Raw genomic sequence first — 17536 nt, 5'->3', positions numbered from 1 at the left:
AATGCTCCTTCAGCACACAAGACACTGTGTATTTAATGTGAGTGAAAGATAATAAAATAATTGGATTTCTCTATTTCTAACAGGACCGTCTACTTCTACATGACAGAAACTATAGTCTGTCTTCTTCTTCCTCCATCCACTTTCTTATTATAATTAGCAATAACTCCAGGAGCATGTAACAAAAACAAAGAACTAATCAACACATTGATAAAAACATGATTTGCCAAAAACTGTAGAGAAGACCTGTTAACAAAATAAGCGAAACAATGAAATAACAAATAAACAAACAAAAAAGAACAAGTTAAAAAAAAAAAAAAAAAAAAAGCTTCAGATCAGTAATAACATGGTTTCACTTAGAAGCCTGCAGCATAAAAACAATTTGCTTTCCTTAGGTTTTAGCTGAAGGTCTAAATTAAAGCATGCAGTACATACTTATAGTATTTTCTCATTTGCTTTAGCATTAATTTCCAAGACAATGTAGAAAAGCTGAATTTATGCTCAGCCGTAGTTTTTATAACCAACCAAGAGAAATTTAGTTTGTATGCTAGAGCAACTGTGGAAATCAATTCTTAATCTATGACCTTGCTTACCGCAGCTTGAAGCCTTGCAATAAATAAATGCCTTGAGCCACAAATAAGAAACATTTGGTGAATCAAAGAGACAAATAACACAAATCTATATGTGTATATACAGCATTAGAAAGGTCATATAAAATACAATATTGGCTCTTTTCTTGCTGTAACATAATAATGTTTGAAAGGCAAGACACAGTAATTGGCTGCATTAATACCCAGGTGGTGAACAGTCATGAGTACCTATTTTCTTTTCAAATGACAATGTTCATCTCTTTAGAGGACTTCTTGTAGCCTGGTGCTTTTCTTTTTCTCTCTCTCTTTTTTTTTTTTTTTATATATATATATATGGACAATGCAGCAGTACTTAGAAACACAGAATCTCTGAAAAATACCTATTTTCTTTGTCCTAGCATATGTAAAGGCTTTCCCTAATGCACATTTAAGCTTCGTTGTGAAATTGCTCGGTGCTTCACTACTAACAAAAGAAAAAAAACCTCCAGATCTCACATCTGCCTGCTCCCAGTCACAACCACCCTTCTCCTTTCTAATCTGAACCTCTCAAATTCACACACTAGATGTTATTACTTGTTTCTCCACAAGCTCTACTAAAACAATTTTGACTTCAATAGCATTACTCACAGAAGTATTATCTAAAAAAAAAAAAAACAAACAAACAAAAAAAACACCTATAGTAACCTTTCATTATTAATATTTTACAATTACAGTTTACAAGAACATAACTCACTTTCTGTAAGCAGACCTGTACATCTTCAAAAACACACTTTCCACTCTATGCATTTGTTTGGTTGTAGACTTTACTCAGGCAGTTGCTTTTAAAATTTATTAGTACAAAAAAAAAACAAAGCACTAGTTCAGCTAATTTCCCTCTTTTAATTGTCTCCTTCCTGCTACACTGGAATTCAAATGTGCCTGTGACTGACACTCCCTTTTAGATTAGCATGGCATTATTAGCTTGCACAGCAGGTGGCCGAAGTAACTGATGGGAAGGTTTCCCTTATTTTAACTCTAAGGAAAGCATGTAATCTAATAAGAAATTAAGGGATCTGACATTCAGAATTATCCTTGGAGTTTTGCATAGAAAATTTAATTTATATATATAAATATATATATATTTAATTATATTTTCGTTAAATATAATGAAAACTTTAGCCAAAAAAAATAGGAAAAAAAAAATGGGAGACCAGTACTGAGAGAACTAGAATGCCATCAGAGGAAAAGCTAGCCTTACACTGAAATTTCTTGGCACATCCTACTCAGTCTACCTGTTAGCATAGGCTTCCCCAGCTAACGTCCAAAAAACAACTCAGGAGACTTTTGAACTGCTCTTGACCACAGAATCACAACCTTTTGTCTGCATTGTAGGATTTATTCCAGATTAAGGGTCAGTTTTGTGGAAATGATGCAAAGTACGTATCAGTCTGACGCAATATCTGGAAATAGGGGAGCGACTATCAAAGCCTGGCTGCAGGAATGCTTTCCTACTGAAAAGTCAGGCCTGCTCCAGCCTACCCCACAACAGACTAACTTAACTGACAGCTGAAGCAGACCAGGACGAAGTCAGATTTCACATCTGCTTTCCCATAGCCCAAGAGCAGGAATTTTAGCTCGGTGACAGCCTCTGTTTTATGCCAATGGGGAGAAAACAACTTGCATCCTAAACTAAATCCCTCGGGCAGCAGCAGTGCTTTACAGGTACGAAGCAGATGCAGTTCCTCAGCTTCCAAGGGCCAGGAATGGCACTATCCAGACCTCTCCACAGCTGCTCCTGGGCATGGGTAGGTATTAAAAGGGGGTCTCAAAAGAGAGGAAAGCAGCACAGCAGCTTACTGGGAGACAATCACATACATCGTCCTGACCAGCACTCACAAACTTTCAGTGCTAAGCATCACTTAATACCAACGCCCTACCCAAGTCCACCTATCATGGCATATATCACATGGCATTTTACATTAGCTTTCATAGTACAATCTTAAAATTAACTTTTTTCCCCACATTCAAGCTGTAAACAACCTCTTTGGTAATGACACAAACCATTTACAGGCAGTTTGTCCCAAGGAGGGCTACTCAGGTATTAACCTAGCTTAGAAGAAACTACTTCCCCACCCACAAAACAACAAATTCGCATTACAATGTGTAGCTGATTATAACCAATGACCCTTACAAAATAATTTAAGATTCAATACTTGTGAAATAAAGCAATGCATTCACTGATGGCTTTGTATCAGCATAAATGACTAATTACTTTAATCAGGAAGCTCAAAAGATAAAGAATTTGATTTATTATAAATACAGGGGCTTGCTCTCATAAAAATGACTTGCTCTGCAGTTCAGGACACACTTTGATTTATGGCACTGCTTGTAATTCCCTTATTTTTTATTTTTACATTTAATAATAGTTGAAAAATGGATTAAAAGTAAACCAACGCCAGCCATATTCCCAATATAATTTTACTCAGTTCCACAGAAGTACTCGTACATTATCTGTATCCTAATAGTTCACTAATAGCAAACATACAAAACTGTTTTGAAAAACATGCAGGGAGTAAAAGATTAATTTGGCCAAGATTACAGAAGGAATGAGTATTCTTGCCTTTCTTATACATGACTGTTCATTATTTAATGACATCTGAAATCTGTTGCTGAGACAATCTGCACAGAACTCAAATCCAGTTTAGCCAGGAATAACTGTGAGAGTCATAAACATTTCTGAAGATAGATTACGGACCAATTATGGTTGGGGAACTCATCAGAGAGAGAGAATGAGAATGAACCTGCCTGGAGTCCGTGGACAAGCATGGATCTTCATCTCTTTGCTGTCAGTCACTTCAGAAAGCACTTTGTTCCCTCCTGACCCCTGCACTACCACTTCTTTATCTCAACACCTTAAACTAAGATGAAATTTTCTGGGAGTCTCTCATTCACCTGAAGTCCTCCAAGTTTGTCCTAACAAGATGATTGCCTCTTTTTGCATATTTATGTTGAGGATTTTTGAGGAAATCTCATGCATCTTTCTATGTATTTTGCTGCATGGCTGAAGGGGGAACGAGCATGCAAGAGATTAGAAAAAAATATACATTTTCTGTAGTTTGCTGTTAGCTAGAAAAGTTCTCTAGCTTATCTTAAGTTATTGGAATCATCATTGGAGCCCCAGGGTCTCTAGGAAGACTGTCACACGGTTGTGTGAATAGGGAGACAATTGCTCAGTCAGGTATTACAGTGTTAGGATTATGTTTCACCAGCATTTGCCAGAAAATGGTGATTAAGGGCAACGTGAAAATATTTTCAACATGAAGAATGTTTTCATAGACTGGAAGATCTGCTTGATCTAACTTCAGCTCTGAGCTTAGTTAACGCAAACCGTAGTCCCCAGGGCGCTGCGACAAACGGATTAGCATCACGTAAAGACCCTCGGCGGCGAGGTTCTTGTGACAGCTGCTGCTTGTGCTGACCAGCACAGTCACCGTGACCTCACGTTCCCCCTCTTTTTAATAATATTTCCACGCATCGCCTCTTGTCTCCTGCTTAACAGAAACATTCCTCCAGGCACAAACCACCTCCTTCTGGTGTGTTTACAGAACCAGCTGCGCCGAGTGACTCTTAGGGCTGCCACACAATAAACAACAAGATGTACATCTGATTGTGATTTATGGCAGAGCTGAACAACGTATTCAGTCAAATATCTGCACAATTCAAGTCAATGGACGGTTTTGTTCAGAGAGCCAGGGGTTTTCCTGTTGTACCATCATGGTTGGTGTCTTCTAAGTATAAATCCTTTTTCACATTAAAAAAAAAAGTTTAGCACCCACCAGTTCTGACTCCTTGCAGTTACCACCACAACTACCTAACGTGGAAGAAAGGGGAGTATTTTCACCTGGAGTTTTGTCAAATATTCTCTTGCTATCAAGCATTTCTTAGAGCCAGAGGATGCACGGAGGATGTCCTGGAATTCAGATTACTGCAGTTTGGAAGATATCCAGCAAAAGATTACAAAAAAAAAAAAAAAAAAAAACTGCTTTAGGCCTCAAGGGGCACAAAAGTGACGATGCTATCCACATCATCTATACCCACTCACTGATGACACCAAAACCCACTTCTGCATAGCTGCAAAAAAAATGCCATACTATAGTAATTTGAAAAGAGATCAGAAAATATGGGATATTTACCAACATAACACAGGCTTCTGTGATATTTAATCAGCCTTAGATAGCTCTGACATCTCTCTGATAGCCTGTGAAAAAAAATTGGGAAGTCTTTAAAGGTCTTTGAAATCCAGCGCTGTGCTACAACTCACAGATGTCTGAAGCTGCATACATAATTTTTAAGGACTGCTGATTAAGATGGTTTATTTTCTTTGTTGGATTTTTAACTCACATGAGTGGTTTCATACTTAAATCCCCGTCAAATAAAGGTGCCCTCATTACATGAAGTGGACCATCTGGAGTTCTGTGATTTTTTTTAATCCACAGTACTGGAGGTCAGACAGGCAAGTGTTCAGGGGAGGATTTGGAGAAAACTACAGAAGAATGAAAAAAATCAGTTCAAACAGAATCTGACATAAGAAGTGGAATTCTCATCAACAAAATAAAATTCCAATATTTTACACAATTCTTTAATTATTTAAAAGTTGGTGGTGGTTACAAACAGAACTATCAGAGCAGTAATAGCAGAGCAGCATTCACAGGCATCACGAACATTATTCCAAGCCACAAAACTCTTAATTAAGTTTATATTTCAGAAGAAATACTTGTTTTGAACAGAAATTTTATGTTAAATCTTATTTTTTAAAAGGTACCTCTGCAGTTTCAGAGTGGTGTTAAGACTGAAAGTTCCCTCTTCCCGGCATTTATTTTGTAATGATCATTTACGTTCATAGTTTGCTACATTCCACAACTCCCATGGGGAGCTAAATCCCCTCCTTTGCAGCTACTGTGATTACTGAAAGAAAAATAAGAGATACCTCTGAAAATAATAGGCTGGCTAGTGGGCTGCTTCTGCTGAGCTCAGCACCAAGGAAAGGCCGCCGGGTATCTCCACTGGGGCAGCCGCACCTAGAGGCTATTCTGACTTGCACTTGCTGGCAAAAGTCCCTACAGGACCATCTGCCAGCAAGAGCAGCAGGAAAAAAAATCGCACTGAGGTACTACCAAGCCCTTTCCAACTCTGAAAAATAGTAGAATCTACCACAAGCAAGATTTAAGACTTTACTATTCTGACTTTACCTGCTGTGGAGTCTTCAAGATAGGAACACTTCACTAGAAGAGAGCAAGAGAGTCCTCATAAAAAGAGGAGAAGGAGAAAACTGAACAGATAAATGAATTTATCTTTTGTATGCTGACTAGTATGGTGAGTGCCACAGGTCAATGTTACCATGTACTACAGGTTACCTATAATGAAAAGCTTTATCTAAGAAAGGCTTATTGGAAAAGAAAAAAAAAAAAAAGAAAAAAAAATAAGTCAAATATACACAGGAGAGGTGTGCACACTAAGCTCTTATCTTCAAAATTGCTGCTAAAGATCTATTTACTTATTTCTGCAGAAATTCTCTAACTATCCTAAAGCATTCAGAATAAGGGATGCATGGCCAAGCAGCCTGTTTCAATAACAGAACATGCTGCTGCCCTGAAAAGCATGCTCTATTTGAAAGAGACAGATCAAGGAGAAAACACTTAAAATGAAATGCAAAACCTTATTCCAATCAGAGAAAAGCAAAAATACACATATATCTACTTGCAATATATTTTATCTATATACATTTATAAAATATGGCAAAATTAGAGCTTCATTGGCTTGGCCTGCCCTGTTACATTTACCCATTCCCATCCTGACAATTTTGTTCTTGTGTAACATGCCCCCTTGAAGGCATCAGCTTGTAGAGAAGAGCAACAGCTGTTTTTTCTGGGTCAGCCCAGACACAGTACGTACCATCAGGCTTGTCTGCATGTTGTGCTTTCTTAAGAATACTCATAGGGCTCCTTCCTTCTTTGCTATTCCTACCAGCATGTTTGTGTATGCTCCTAGTGTGACTTTTGCTGCCTTTATGGGACCTGTTTGAGGAGTAAGGCGATGATCCTAAGTGAATACACCCTCCCATTTTACTGCTACAACCTCATCTTCCTTCCCCATCCCACCACTCCTCTCTGCCTCCATCCCACTCTCCATTACACGTTTTTAAGTGACACCTAACATTTAGATCACACTCAGTCTTGGACATAGCCCAGAAGTCTTCGCTCAGCTGACATTATTAACACTGACTCCAGTGAGATGTTTGCTTTCATAACACAGCTCTCTGTGCCTTCAAGCACAGCGCTGGACCTTGTGAAAATGAGCAACAACAGTGGTGTTTGTTTGTTTTTCCCTGTTTCCAAATGCTCAGTTCAGATTTTAAGTTTATTTGGTTCATGGAAAGAAAGAAAAGAGGGAAAAAAAAAAAAAGACCTAATTTACTGCCCAGATGAAATACAGCATTGTGGAGAACTGGAGATCTTGCTTTGCTGCATCGCCTGCAACAAAAGACAGCTAATCTAAACTGACAACTAATACCACAACTAATCTAAACTGTGAAGCCTCGGTCAGGGGAGAAATTTATCAGATAGCTGGCACAGTTTACAAAATTTTCCAGCATGGGAGAGGGTTTTCTTGTTGTTTTTTCTTTTGTTTTACTGTTTTTTGGTGATGATAACCATTCCTTCACTCCCATTACCAAGCAGCTCTCCATCTAGCTACCAGAAACAGCAAGCTTCAATATTTGCACATAGCTTCAAAATTAACATGAATAAACTCAGTTCACTGATACAACAAAACCAATCCTATAAACAGGGAAGACTTCCTCTGTATCTAATATTAAAGCAATAACATTTTATTCATTAATTTCCTGTTCTTGTGAAAAGATGTCAATGAGCGGAACAGGTCTCTACACACAGCCTCATCTACAAGCAGACCAGAAACACACAGGCCATATATAACTCAGCTAACAGCACAAGCAAGACAGTATAAAGACTAAGGAAGAAAAATACCATCATGAGGGAAACACTAGAAAATAATGATCCCCACCAGCGTGCAACCAGCAGCACTGTGGATTGAAAAATGTTATTATTTGCAGGCAAGGCATAACTCGATTTGTCTTCCAGCTTCTTCTACCTTGTGTAGAGTCACCAAGTTCACAGTGCAGTTGCCACAGCCACTACACCTCCAGCTGTGTAACTATGACAGGAGAAGTACACAGGCCACAACATATTCTCTCAACCTTCTGCAGCCACTGGGCAGGATTGCAGCAGCACACAATCTTGAATCAAATGCTCCCAAACAGATGTTCAAATTATTTTCAAGACGTTCCTTTAATGAAAGGTAACTCCTGGAAGCCTGTACCTCCTTACTGAGCTAGCACTGAGCTCCATGAGTTACAAGGCTGGTGTAGATGCTGCTGACAGAAACATGGTGGTGTTTTCCAAACAGCAACTTGTATCCAGAATCAATGCATTTGTTCAGAATTTCACTCAACTGCTCCTATCCTAGGAAACAAACAGTACCTTGTCCTCCCAGCCCTGGTCACAAATTTTCAGAAAACAGCGTATCATTCTCTCCTACTTAATTAGGAAAATAAGCCTTCTCCCCCGCCCCCCCCCACCTTTGGCAAACCACAGAGCAATACAGATGTCACTGTGTCATTCAGCACTGCACATAAATATCCACAGATTGGCACTGGTAGACAATGCTACTGTGAACTCCATAAATTCCAGCCGTCTTTGCCCTAAAATTCCAGCTCACATCTCAAATTTGGTCATCTTTCTTCAGGATTTCCTCGGATTTCTTTTTTCATTACAGATAAATTTTAATCAATCCTTCAATTTTTATTAAAGTACTTATTAATCTGTCCTTTAAAAAAAATTTTTGAAGCTTTCTTTTTGTTGAAGCACACTCATATGCATCACAAAAAAGAGCACAGTTCCTAATTGACCACATCTCACTAGGAGAGCCTAAAGCATCTGACCAAGCAAAAGAATGTCCACAAAGGTCCATAGCATCTTGGCACAGGATCCATTAAAGTGCAGATCAAATTCAATTCTGATTTGTAAGCTAGGTTTTTATGGAGTGCAGAGGATGAAACAGGTATCTCTATGTTTACAGCAAGATGACACTGGAAGAAGATACATATTCTGTATCACCTTTTTATTTTTACTTGCATACATCATACGGTGTTTGCAGTATTTTGTCCCTGCTTCAGTGTCTGAGTTCAACTACTCTGCTACAAGATGACAGTGACACTCTCAAAAGCAATTTCCATGGGTCTTAATTTCCCAGGTGCTCAAGAGAAAAGAATTAAATGGGTTAAATAGTTATTGTGGGTTTTGGTGGATTGTTACCTTGTTTGCTCCCCTTGCACAGAGATGTTACAAATACATACGTCCGTACTATCTGCATTACAGAGTATTCAAAAGTCTCAGGCAGGACTGGGGTGTACAAACACAGGAATGCATTTCCTGCCCTTGAGAACTCACAGTGTTGGTTGATCCTACAATGAGTTGCATGCAAGCAAACACTTGAACCCTTACAAATGCCATAGTAACACTGCAGACTACTATGAACTAAATTAATATATAAATCAACATTCTTCAAATACACTCCTATATGGGTGCTAACTAACAAACTGAGTCACCAACAAAGTTGGCTGGACTTAAACTGCCAACCTAGAGATGAATGGAGGGTGCAAACATAACCCTCCCTGAAACCTGGGAAGACAAGTGACAAATTTATTCCTATAACTACAGTAATACTAAATGATGTCATGCTTGGAGCCCATGATAACTACATGGTATATCAATGAAACCAGCTGCAGAGCCTGAAACCTGAGTAATGAGCTTTCAGACCGGATAGCTTTGGTTCTTTGGTCTTCCTTTCGCTTACGGACTCCAGTGCCTTAACATTGAGATTATAAGGAATTTCCTTCTGCTGTGTCTCAATCATTTATGTTTAGAAGTCCAATGCTGACACGTGAAACATTGCTAATTACACCAAATAAACACTTGCTTTTGAACAATCTAACATTACATAGCTACTTCCAGAAGACCACACACTGCCTGATGTCTCCACACCAGCTTCAAACCTGTGATGGAAATGCTTTTCTACAGCCACCTCCAGCAGATCAGGCACGTGCGAAGCCCATTCCAGATCACTGGCATATAAATACAGATCTCTATTATCTTCATAGACAGAAAACAAAGTTTTAGCAAGGAGTTTTCCCACCTGTGGTCACTTACAGTTCACACATTATTCAATGTGAACCTGAAGAGTTACTTATCCCTTCTTTGCAACCTCTGCCTCTGACACTTGACACAAAATTCGAGGCATGTCCCTCCAATTCTCTTGTTATCTAGTGGTCTGGAAGAAAAACTAGTTTGTGAATTGAACCTGAAGCCTTTGAGCCAACTCACTGTGGTTCAGCCAAGACATTGATATACATTCTCCAAGGACTGATTTATTTCACTGTGCTCCCGGTCCTTGGACATAATCAGTAAGGCTGTAAAATCATTAGGATATAACTGGAGTTAAAGAAAGGATGATGAAATTGAAGCTCTTGAAATAGCACCCTGTAGCTATGAACATAATGCCGATGCCTTTTCTCATGTGACCAGTCCTACTGGAGTCAACAGAATTGCTTATACAGTTGAGGACTCCAGGATCAAGGTTATAAGGATTATCTTATTTATTTATGCTCTGGGTAATACCGTGTTTTACAAGCACACTCCTTTACATCACCATTATTCAAGGTAAATACATACAAATATCAGGCTCTGTATTAATTAGAATTTGAAGGTAACACATGAAGAAAGACAAATGCAGTATGAATAAAATGCAATGTGAGAAAATTCTCTCCTTTTCCACACCTCTGTGTCTGTACTGATGATGACTTAACTGTATTTTTGTACTTGAATTTAGAATACAGTCTACTATAAAAAAGGTTTAATGGTGATAAGTTGTATAGTTATCTTCAAAGGTCTGTGTGGCCTAGTGGTAGGTTTGAGCTGAATTCTGGACTTGGTGTACAGAAGAGAGTGGGAGGCCAGCCTGCCTCACTAGGGCTTTGGCAGTGACAGTGAGAAGACTGCAATCTGCACTGCATTTGAAAGAGCTGAATAATAAATTCCACAGTGATTTATTATCACCATAAAAACACTAAATAAGCTGACTTATTAGCAAATATGCCTAATATTATACTACCTAATGCCACTGATTGTCATGACAAGGATCCTGAAACTCTTCTTTCACTTAAACTGAATTTATGGATCAATCATAAATTACTTTGCAACAGGATGCCACTGCTGATTTTGATTATGAACCAAATCCTGTATCACTCGTACCATGACCAAAAAAAAAAAAGTCAGAAATTGCTTTAGCTGTACATGGAATGAACAATACTCTGAAACCTACCTAGGCAGGAAAATTAACTTCTTATGAATTAACTTCTTAACTTCTATCTTGTGGAAACAGTATTAATGCTAAATTTGAATTGTAGTATGCTCTACTGTTATCCTACCTGTTTACAAACAACTGTACAGGCAGAGTTAAACAGACCTGCAGGCTTCAACTATAAAAGATAATGAAGTTGTTACAAATCCTTCACAACGCATCTGAAGCTGCAGAAGTGATTCGCCATAGCCTAACAGCCTTGCTAAGCTTTTGTTCCCATTTTCTGTATTACATTTGTATATTTAAGAGATTTAAATTTGACTGAAAACAGAATAATACTCACAGTGTTTGAAGTATGTAGCACTTAAATAAATCCAGGAACGTACATGAAAATTCATTTGTCACGCATATAAGCACGCATTATTTTTATTCTGAAAACTCCTATCAGTCATATTATTTCTCGCATTATCTATCACATATCTTCTGTTTTAGATGACAACAATACTGCAACATATACCCAATACTTTCATATAGCATACATGTAGGATGTTGCATGTCTAACTAGATAGACAGATTTCATTAGTTGAAAAATAATCTAAAAAAGAGCAGTAGTTTACCAGCTTAATGGGTGCTAATATCTAAATTACACAGTAATTATGAAAAGAGAAAATGTTAAGATATGGCTTTACAACAGAAACCTAATAGTTAATTTAGATACTGGAAACCAACATTCACTTTCTTATCAATTTTTGGTGCATTTCAAAGCATGCCTCCTGGTCTAGTGCTCTAGAGCCCCCCTCGCATACACGGCTGCCATCAGTAACCACTCTTCTGCATCACATTTACAACCAGACTGCATTCAGTTATTCGCATGCTACTTCATAGACGTGTACATAAAGCATTGACAAAACCTCTGAAAACAAAACAGTGCAAAAAGAAAAAGAAAAAAATATAAGGGTGCCATCCAACCACAAAGAAATACCAAAATGTGACAGCAGTCAAGCAGAATAATGCAACCTCAATGAATCCAGCCCACGTTGTTTTACCATACATGAAGTGATTATCTGTTAAAGACTGGTGGATCATTCAAGACACGGGGGCAGTCTCTGTCCAACAGCCTGTCCTGCAAGAACCACTGCCTGGCAGCAATAACTGCATGGACAGAGACTCATCCACCCACTCACCTCCAGAAGTGACCTCTTCAGAACTGGGTTGAGGAACATTGGCAGGACAATGTGGGGAAGCTTGCATTGCTGCTGCCCTTGCTATACCTCTCCTGTGGAGAAATAGAGGACTTAATTTCCAGGGCTGTCAGCCAGCACGTTCCACATTACAAGTGAAGAAAAAGAGAAACTGATACATTTTGGGGGTATAGTGAAGAACCCCCATTTCCTACTGAAGCATTTGGGTTACTTTCATGTCTTCTGTGGAGCTCCATTTGTCTGCTTGGACTGCAAGCTGGATTCTTTGGTTCATGAGTTGATGTTGCTCTTGCCAGTTACCTAGACAGCAAGCTGGGATGTGACCATTAAGAATCAACTTTACTAGATACACAGCCTAAATAAAATTAAATAAATAAGGAAATATAAATAAGGAAATCATGTTTAGATTAATCTCTCAACCCAAACGTGAACAAGTATGTGCCATTGGTAACTCTGTCCCCTCTCCCTCCCTTTCAAAATGGCAAGTTTCTTAGTCTGCTCTTCACGTTTCCTTTACAGAGACCATAAGAGAGAAGCATTTCTTTCCCTTTTCACGTCCCATTCATTCCATATATGCATTTTATTTAATTCCACATTAATCTAAATATGGTTACCACAAAAATAAGCCCTAAATAAGACAACTATTAAAGAAAAAAAAAAAAAAAGTAAAACCTTCCACTATCCTCGTTTTTTTCAGCTTAGACAAGTTTTCAGGCACCAGTTTTCAGTGTGACACATACAAATGATTTCTATCTAACAAAATGCAATCCATTAGAGAGAAGAAGAGACAAAACAACCCTGTCCAAAGTATATGAATAAATCATTCTTTTGAGTGTGGTGATGAATGCAATGTTTTACAATTTCAAAAACAATTCTCTGAAGCCTTACTAAAACAAGTATGTTTGCTTCCAAAAGTGATCTCTGCGTATCTTTCAGCAGTACCACGATGATTTTTGTTGGAGAAAATGCTGTCAAGCTTACACACAGAGGCATGGAAGCTTAAGACCAACCTTTTTTTCCTGGTAGGAGTGTGCAATACATACTGATGCTCACAGACAAGCACAATTTCCCATAATTAATTAGAAACATACCAGCCTTCATTGCATTTGCTTAACTTTGGTCAACAGCAATGTTGATCTTGCAAGTGAATTGAGAGACAAGACAAAGCCCATAAATGTGCACTTTATATATGCTTCAGAGCTGCTGAAAAGCATGGGAAGCAAGCCAAGAAAATGATGATAAAAATATGGCATAGAAGCTTTGCTAGAAAAAAAAAAATGTATCAATGTTTATTGAGTCAATTACTTAAACTCAATCTTTCTGCTAGGTGTATGCTAAGGGTGAACGTAGAGATAAATAGGATTTTTTTATTTCTTATTTGCACAAAGCAAATTTATATATTGCTCACTTCCTAAGCAAAGAGACCAAACAGAACATTTTCCTCATTTTCATGTCTTTATTTGCTAAAACTCTACACTGTTTTTTCTTCCTGAAGCTCCAAATTTCCAACAGAACAAGCAACAAAACAGCTCAACTCTGACTATGTACTGCAATGGACTATGACGACCCATGGACTACGATTATAAGCAGAATCTGGTCAGGATGAGGTATCTCCAAGAAAAATAATAACAATTGTTCACATATATAGTGCCATATTTAATATATCCAGTGTTTAACTGTTAAGGTTAGACATAGTAAGTTGGCTCAAAACCACAGGACAATGATTAATAGTGTCCTGAGCACTACAGGTGGGTGTTCTGTTCACCTTCCAGGTTGCTACTTCATGGGCAGTGTCAGCCGAGGCTGTCATTAAAACTTAGCTATACCAAAATACATATGACTGAACTATATTTTCAGTATTTCAGAAGTTCTAACACAGGTGATAAAATGTAACTAATTACTATGATCACAAAGAATTGCCCACAATGGTAAACAGTTAAGCAAGCATAGCTCTGCCTATACTAGTTAAAATACCAGAAATGGGGAAAAAAAATACTTTGAGGAAAAATTATAGTTTTGCTCCCGAGACAAATGAGACAGTGTCCTGGTGTCAGTTAGGATAGAGTTAATTTTCCTCCCAGTAGCAATTCTTCTAACAGGAATTTTTGTAAGTCTGTCCCTTTTCTTCATGTGAAAAATACTAAGGAAATACAAAAGAAAGGGCTAACATCACTGGGGAACACCGATGACCTTAGGTTTCACACATGACCTAAACCTCTCTCAGAGTACCGAAAAGCTGCCCAAAAAAGACCATGATACATGGATAATCTACATATTCCAGTAACAATGCATGGATATCACCTTTTTTTTTTTCTCTCCAGACATAGAAAAGAACTCAAACACTCCGAAATATTTGGGGATAGTTTCTAATAATCCATCCTTCCCCAATGCCTTTACTGCCTTTATCCTACCTCAAATGCAATATTATTTCATAATTTGAAGGTAACCTACATTTGCTTCAAAAATGATCCTTAAGCAATCAAGAACAAGCACCTTGTATGTTAAATGCTTCAAAGAGCCGTTCCTTTGCTTACATCCTCTGGATTTCCTCCCACAACTTGACTATTGTTCTTAAACCTGCCCTGCAGTCTATGTTGACCTATGTATCTCAAGCACTTCAAGAGGCACTTTAATCATATGGGATAATTCTTAAACATATGACAATTTTAAGTGTCTGGGGAAGTAGTTCATGGAATGAAAAAGAAAGCAATTTCCCCACTGAAGACTGATGTATGTTCCAGAGATTAGTCCAATTAAAACTGAAAGCTCTTTCATGACAGAAAGCACATGTTATTTTTAGGATGAACTCACATCCTGCTACCCTACCCACGCTGGAATTTTCCCTCTACTTCTGGCTGGAATATTAGGTAGAATCTATTGTGTGCATAAGGACTGTAATATAGCCCCTGGACCTGGTGCTCAGATCTACCAGAGATTTTCCTGTGGGACCTATGGAAATCACAGTTTTTCTCTTTTTTTTTTCCTCTTTTTTTTTTTTCTTCATTTGAGAACTGAAGAAAACCTACCTTTCAATCTTCATTACTGGAAAAAAAGAAATGATGAGAGGCCCTTTGTGCAGATCTTTAGATGAACAAATTTATGTATCTATGGCTGGATGAGTGGATTCCTCACCTCCACTCTTTACCCAGTGACAACACTTAGAAGGTGCTTGAACATTTCCTCTTTCATTTCCTGCACAATGTGAAAGGACAGGACTGCTGCAAATTATAGTCCCACTTAAGTCTCACAAGCCAACAAGGCAGCTGAAGGAAAATGAGCCTGACAGTTTGTGCCTACAGCTCAATCAGATTAGTTGTCATCACCGGTTGGGAGCCCATGCTTATGTTCCAGCATCCAAAACTGAGTTGCTGGTACCTGAGCTTTAATGGACAATCTCTGCAGAAAAAGAAGTAATGACGGTTTCAATATCACATATGCTATGACCTTGTTAAGAATGTATGAAGTGTTGTTTTTTTTTATATATATATATATACACAATCTAAAAAGAATATTGATTTACTTGAAGTGCACTGCACACCAAATGCAATTCCTCCTTGTTGCTATTTGAGTTACTAAATTAAAATGTCATCTTTCTGACTAAGAAAAAAATCAACGAGTCTGCCATGAAGCAAACGTGTCTATGGCTCTCTGGTATATTTCAAATAATGTTGTCAGCTGGAGGTAGCCAAAACCTTATAGTGATTCATGAAAAAACATACAGAAAATTCACTTTGGTGCCATCCAAACTTGGTGTATATTCTCCGTGCACTGCAGTCTGCAAGACACTGCAAACGAACATATGTTGCGATATAACTAGCAATACAAACTCCCTGCTTCACCTCTCAGTTACAAACCAAGGGAAAACAAGAAGTGGCTCTAAAGCTGAAAAAAAAACAGCACCTGTGAAGAATCTAGATGGACCCTGAGAAACCTGATGAGGTTCAGCAAAGGAGAAGTAAAAAATTCTACACTGGGGTCAGAAGACCTCCAAATGTCAGGATGGGCTGGAGAAAGTGCAGTGCAGAAACCCATCTGGAAAGGCTCTGGGGTCATCCTGCATGCTAGGTGGAATAAGGCAATGGCAGGCTCACATCAGCAAGACACAAGTTGGGCTAGCACAAGGAGGAATGTGACCAGCAGAAGATTGGCCACAGGTCACTCCCTACTCATGTTTTTAAGACACTAAACTCCTGGTGTTCTGTGGAAAAATAGGTAATTTTTACAAAATTCCTTTGCTAAGCCTCTGCTCCTTGCTTGTCTGAGATTTTAAAGGGAAACTAACATGTTTTGAGTAGCCACAGCACAGTGAGAATCTATAGCAAGACGGCTAAGCAAATAAATGGCTGTTCCAAAGGGCTGGATGACCATGCCCCACTCTGTGTCACTAGCAACCCCCAAAATGCACAAAGACATGATGTGTGCACCAAGAAATGTGCTCCAAAGACCCAGAGCTAGAATGGGTGACTTTTTTCTTCCCTTCAGCTTACTGGATTTGACCACAAGACCTGATGCACTGCCACAATTGACTGAACCAGGTTATGCTAAAGGTAACCACTGCTTGTAAAATTGATTAATTGAAGTGACTAATTCTGCATTTGGCATGTGATTTTTTAATTTTATTTTTTTCCCAGCAATGCACCTGTTATAGTTTTTCAGCCATCACCTATTCCTTGATAGTAGGTTCATTTCTGAGATTATTGCCTTAACCAATAAAAGCTCTCTGGAATGCTCCTACCAGGGATCATCACCTACAGGGATGCTCCAGGTGGAGGATTTGCCCACTTGTTCTGCACACACACACAGTGTCATTTTGCTACTACCATAACAGGTTTTTTTTGGAAACTGTAAAAGCATAACAAAGGGGGACAATATGAACCTTACAAATCTGCACAAACCCAGAAGTAAGCAGATCAAGGGGAAGAACTACTATTTTGATAAGACATGTATGTTTCTTAAACTTCTGATACAGATAACCCTGAAAAACATCTGTTACAAAGACATTTATTTAAGGGCTGAAACTATGTTACTGACATTCATGAAATATCCTGTAATTTTTTTCAGAGATTTAATTATACCTTTTGTGCTCCTCACCTATTAAGAGATCTTCTGGTAGCATTAATTTGAATTTTATCGCCACATAAATTAGTACAACTTAGACACATTTATCAGCCCTTTAAATAACAAACTGATGATGTGTCCAGGCAGTATATACTTGAAAAGAAGAAAAAGACATACAATTAAAATCTGAACTACAATTACTTTGCATTTCAAAAAGTTAAAAAGTAGCCTGAAGCAACATTATCTCAAAGAGAAAATCTGGACAGTAGCTTTGCT

General features: G+C 38.2%; 1 protein-coding gene across 6 annotated transcripts in view; it reads right to left on the bottom strand.

Moving 5' to 3' along the window:
* PPP2R2C (protein phosphatase 2 regulatory subunit Bgamma) overlaps positions 1 to 17536 on the bottom strand; it is a 186729-nt gene that overhangs the window by 101055 nt on the left and 68138 nt on the right. Inside the window, exon 2 of one of the 6 annotated variants that reach the window (XM_068679864.1) lies at positions 12185 to 12271. The exons of 4 other annotated variants lie outside the window; for them this stretch is intronic. In XM_068679864.1, the coding sequence (XP_068535965.1) occupies positions 12185 to 12271 (87 nt within the window). Of the gene's footprint in view, positions 1 to 12184; positions 12277 to 17536 lie in introns of all 6 variants that reach the window. One more of the 6 variants, XM_068679860.1, reaches the window with a different exon arrangement.

This window comes from Anas acuta, chromosome 4 (genome assembly GCF_963932015.1).
Source record: "Anas acuta chromosome 4, bAnaAcu1.1, whole genome shotgun sequence".
Lineage (NCBI taxonomy): Eukaryota > Metazoa > Chordata > Aves > Anseriformes > Anatidae > Anas > Anas acuta.
The sequence above is the reverse complement of the archived record's forward strand: the minus strand, read 5'-3'. Positions and strand labels throughout refer to the sequence as shown.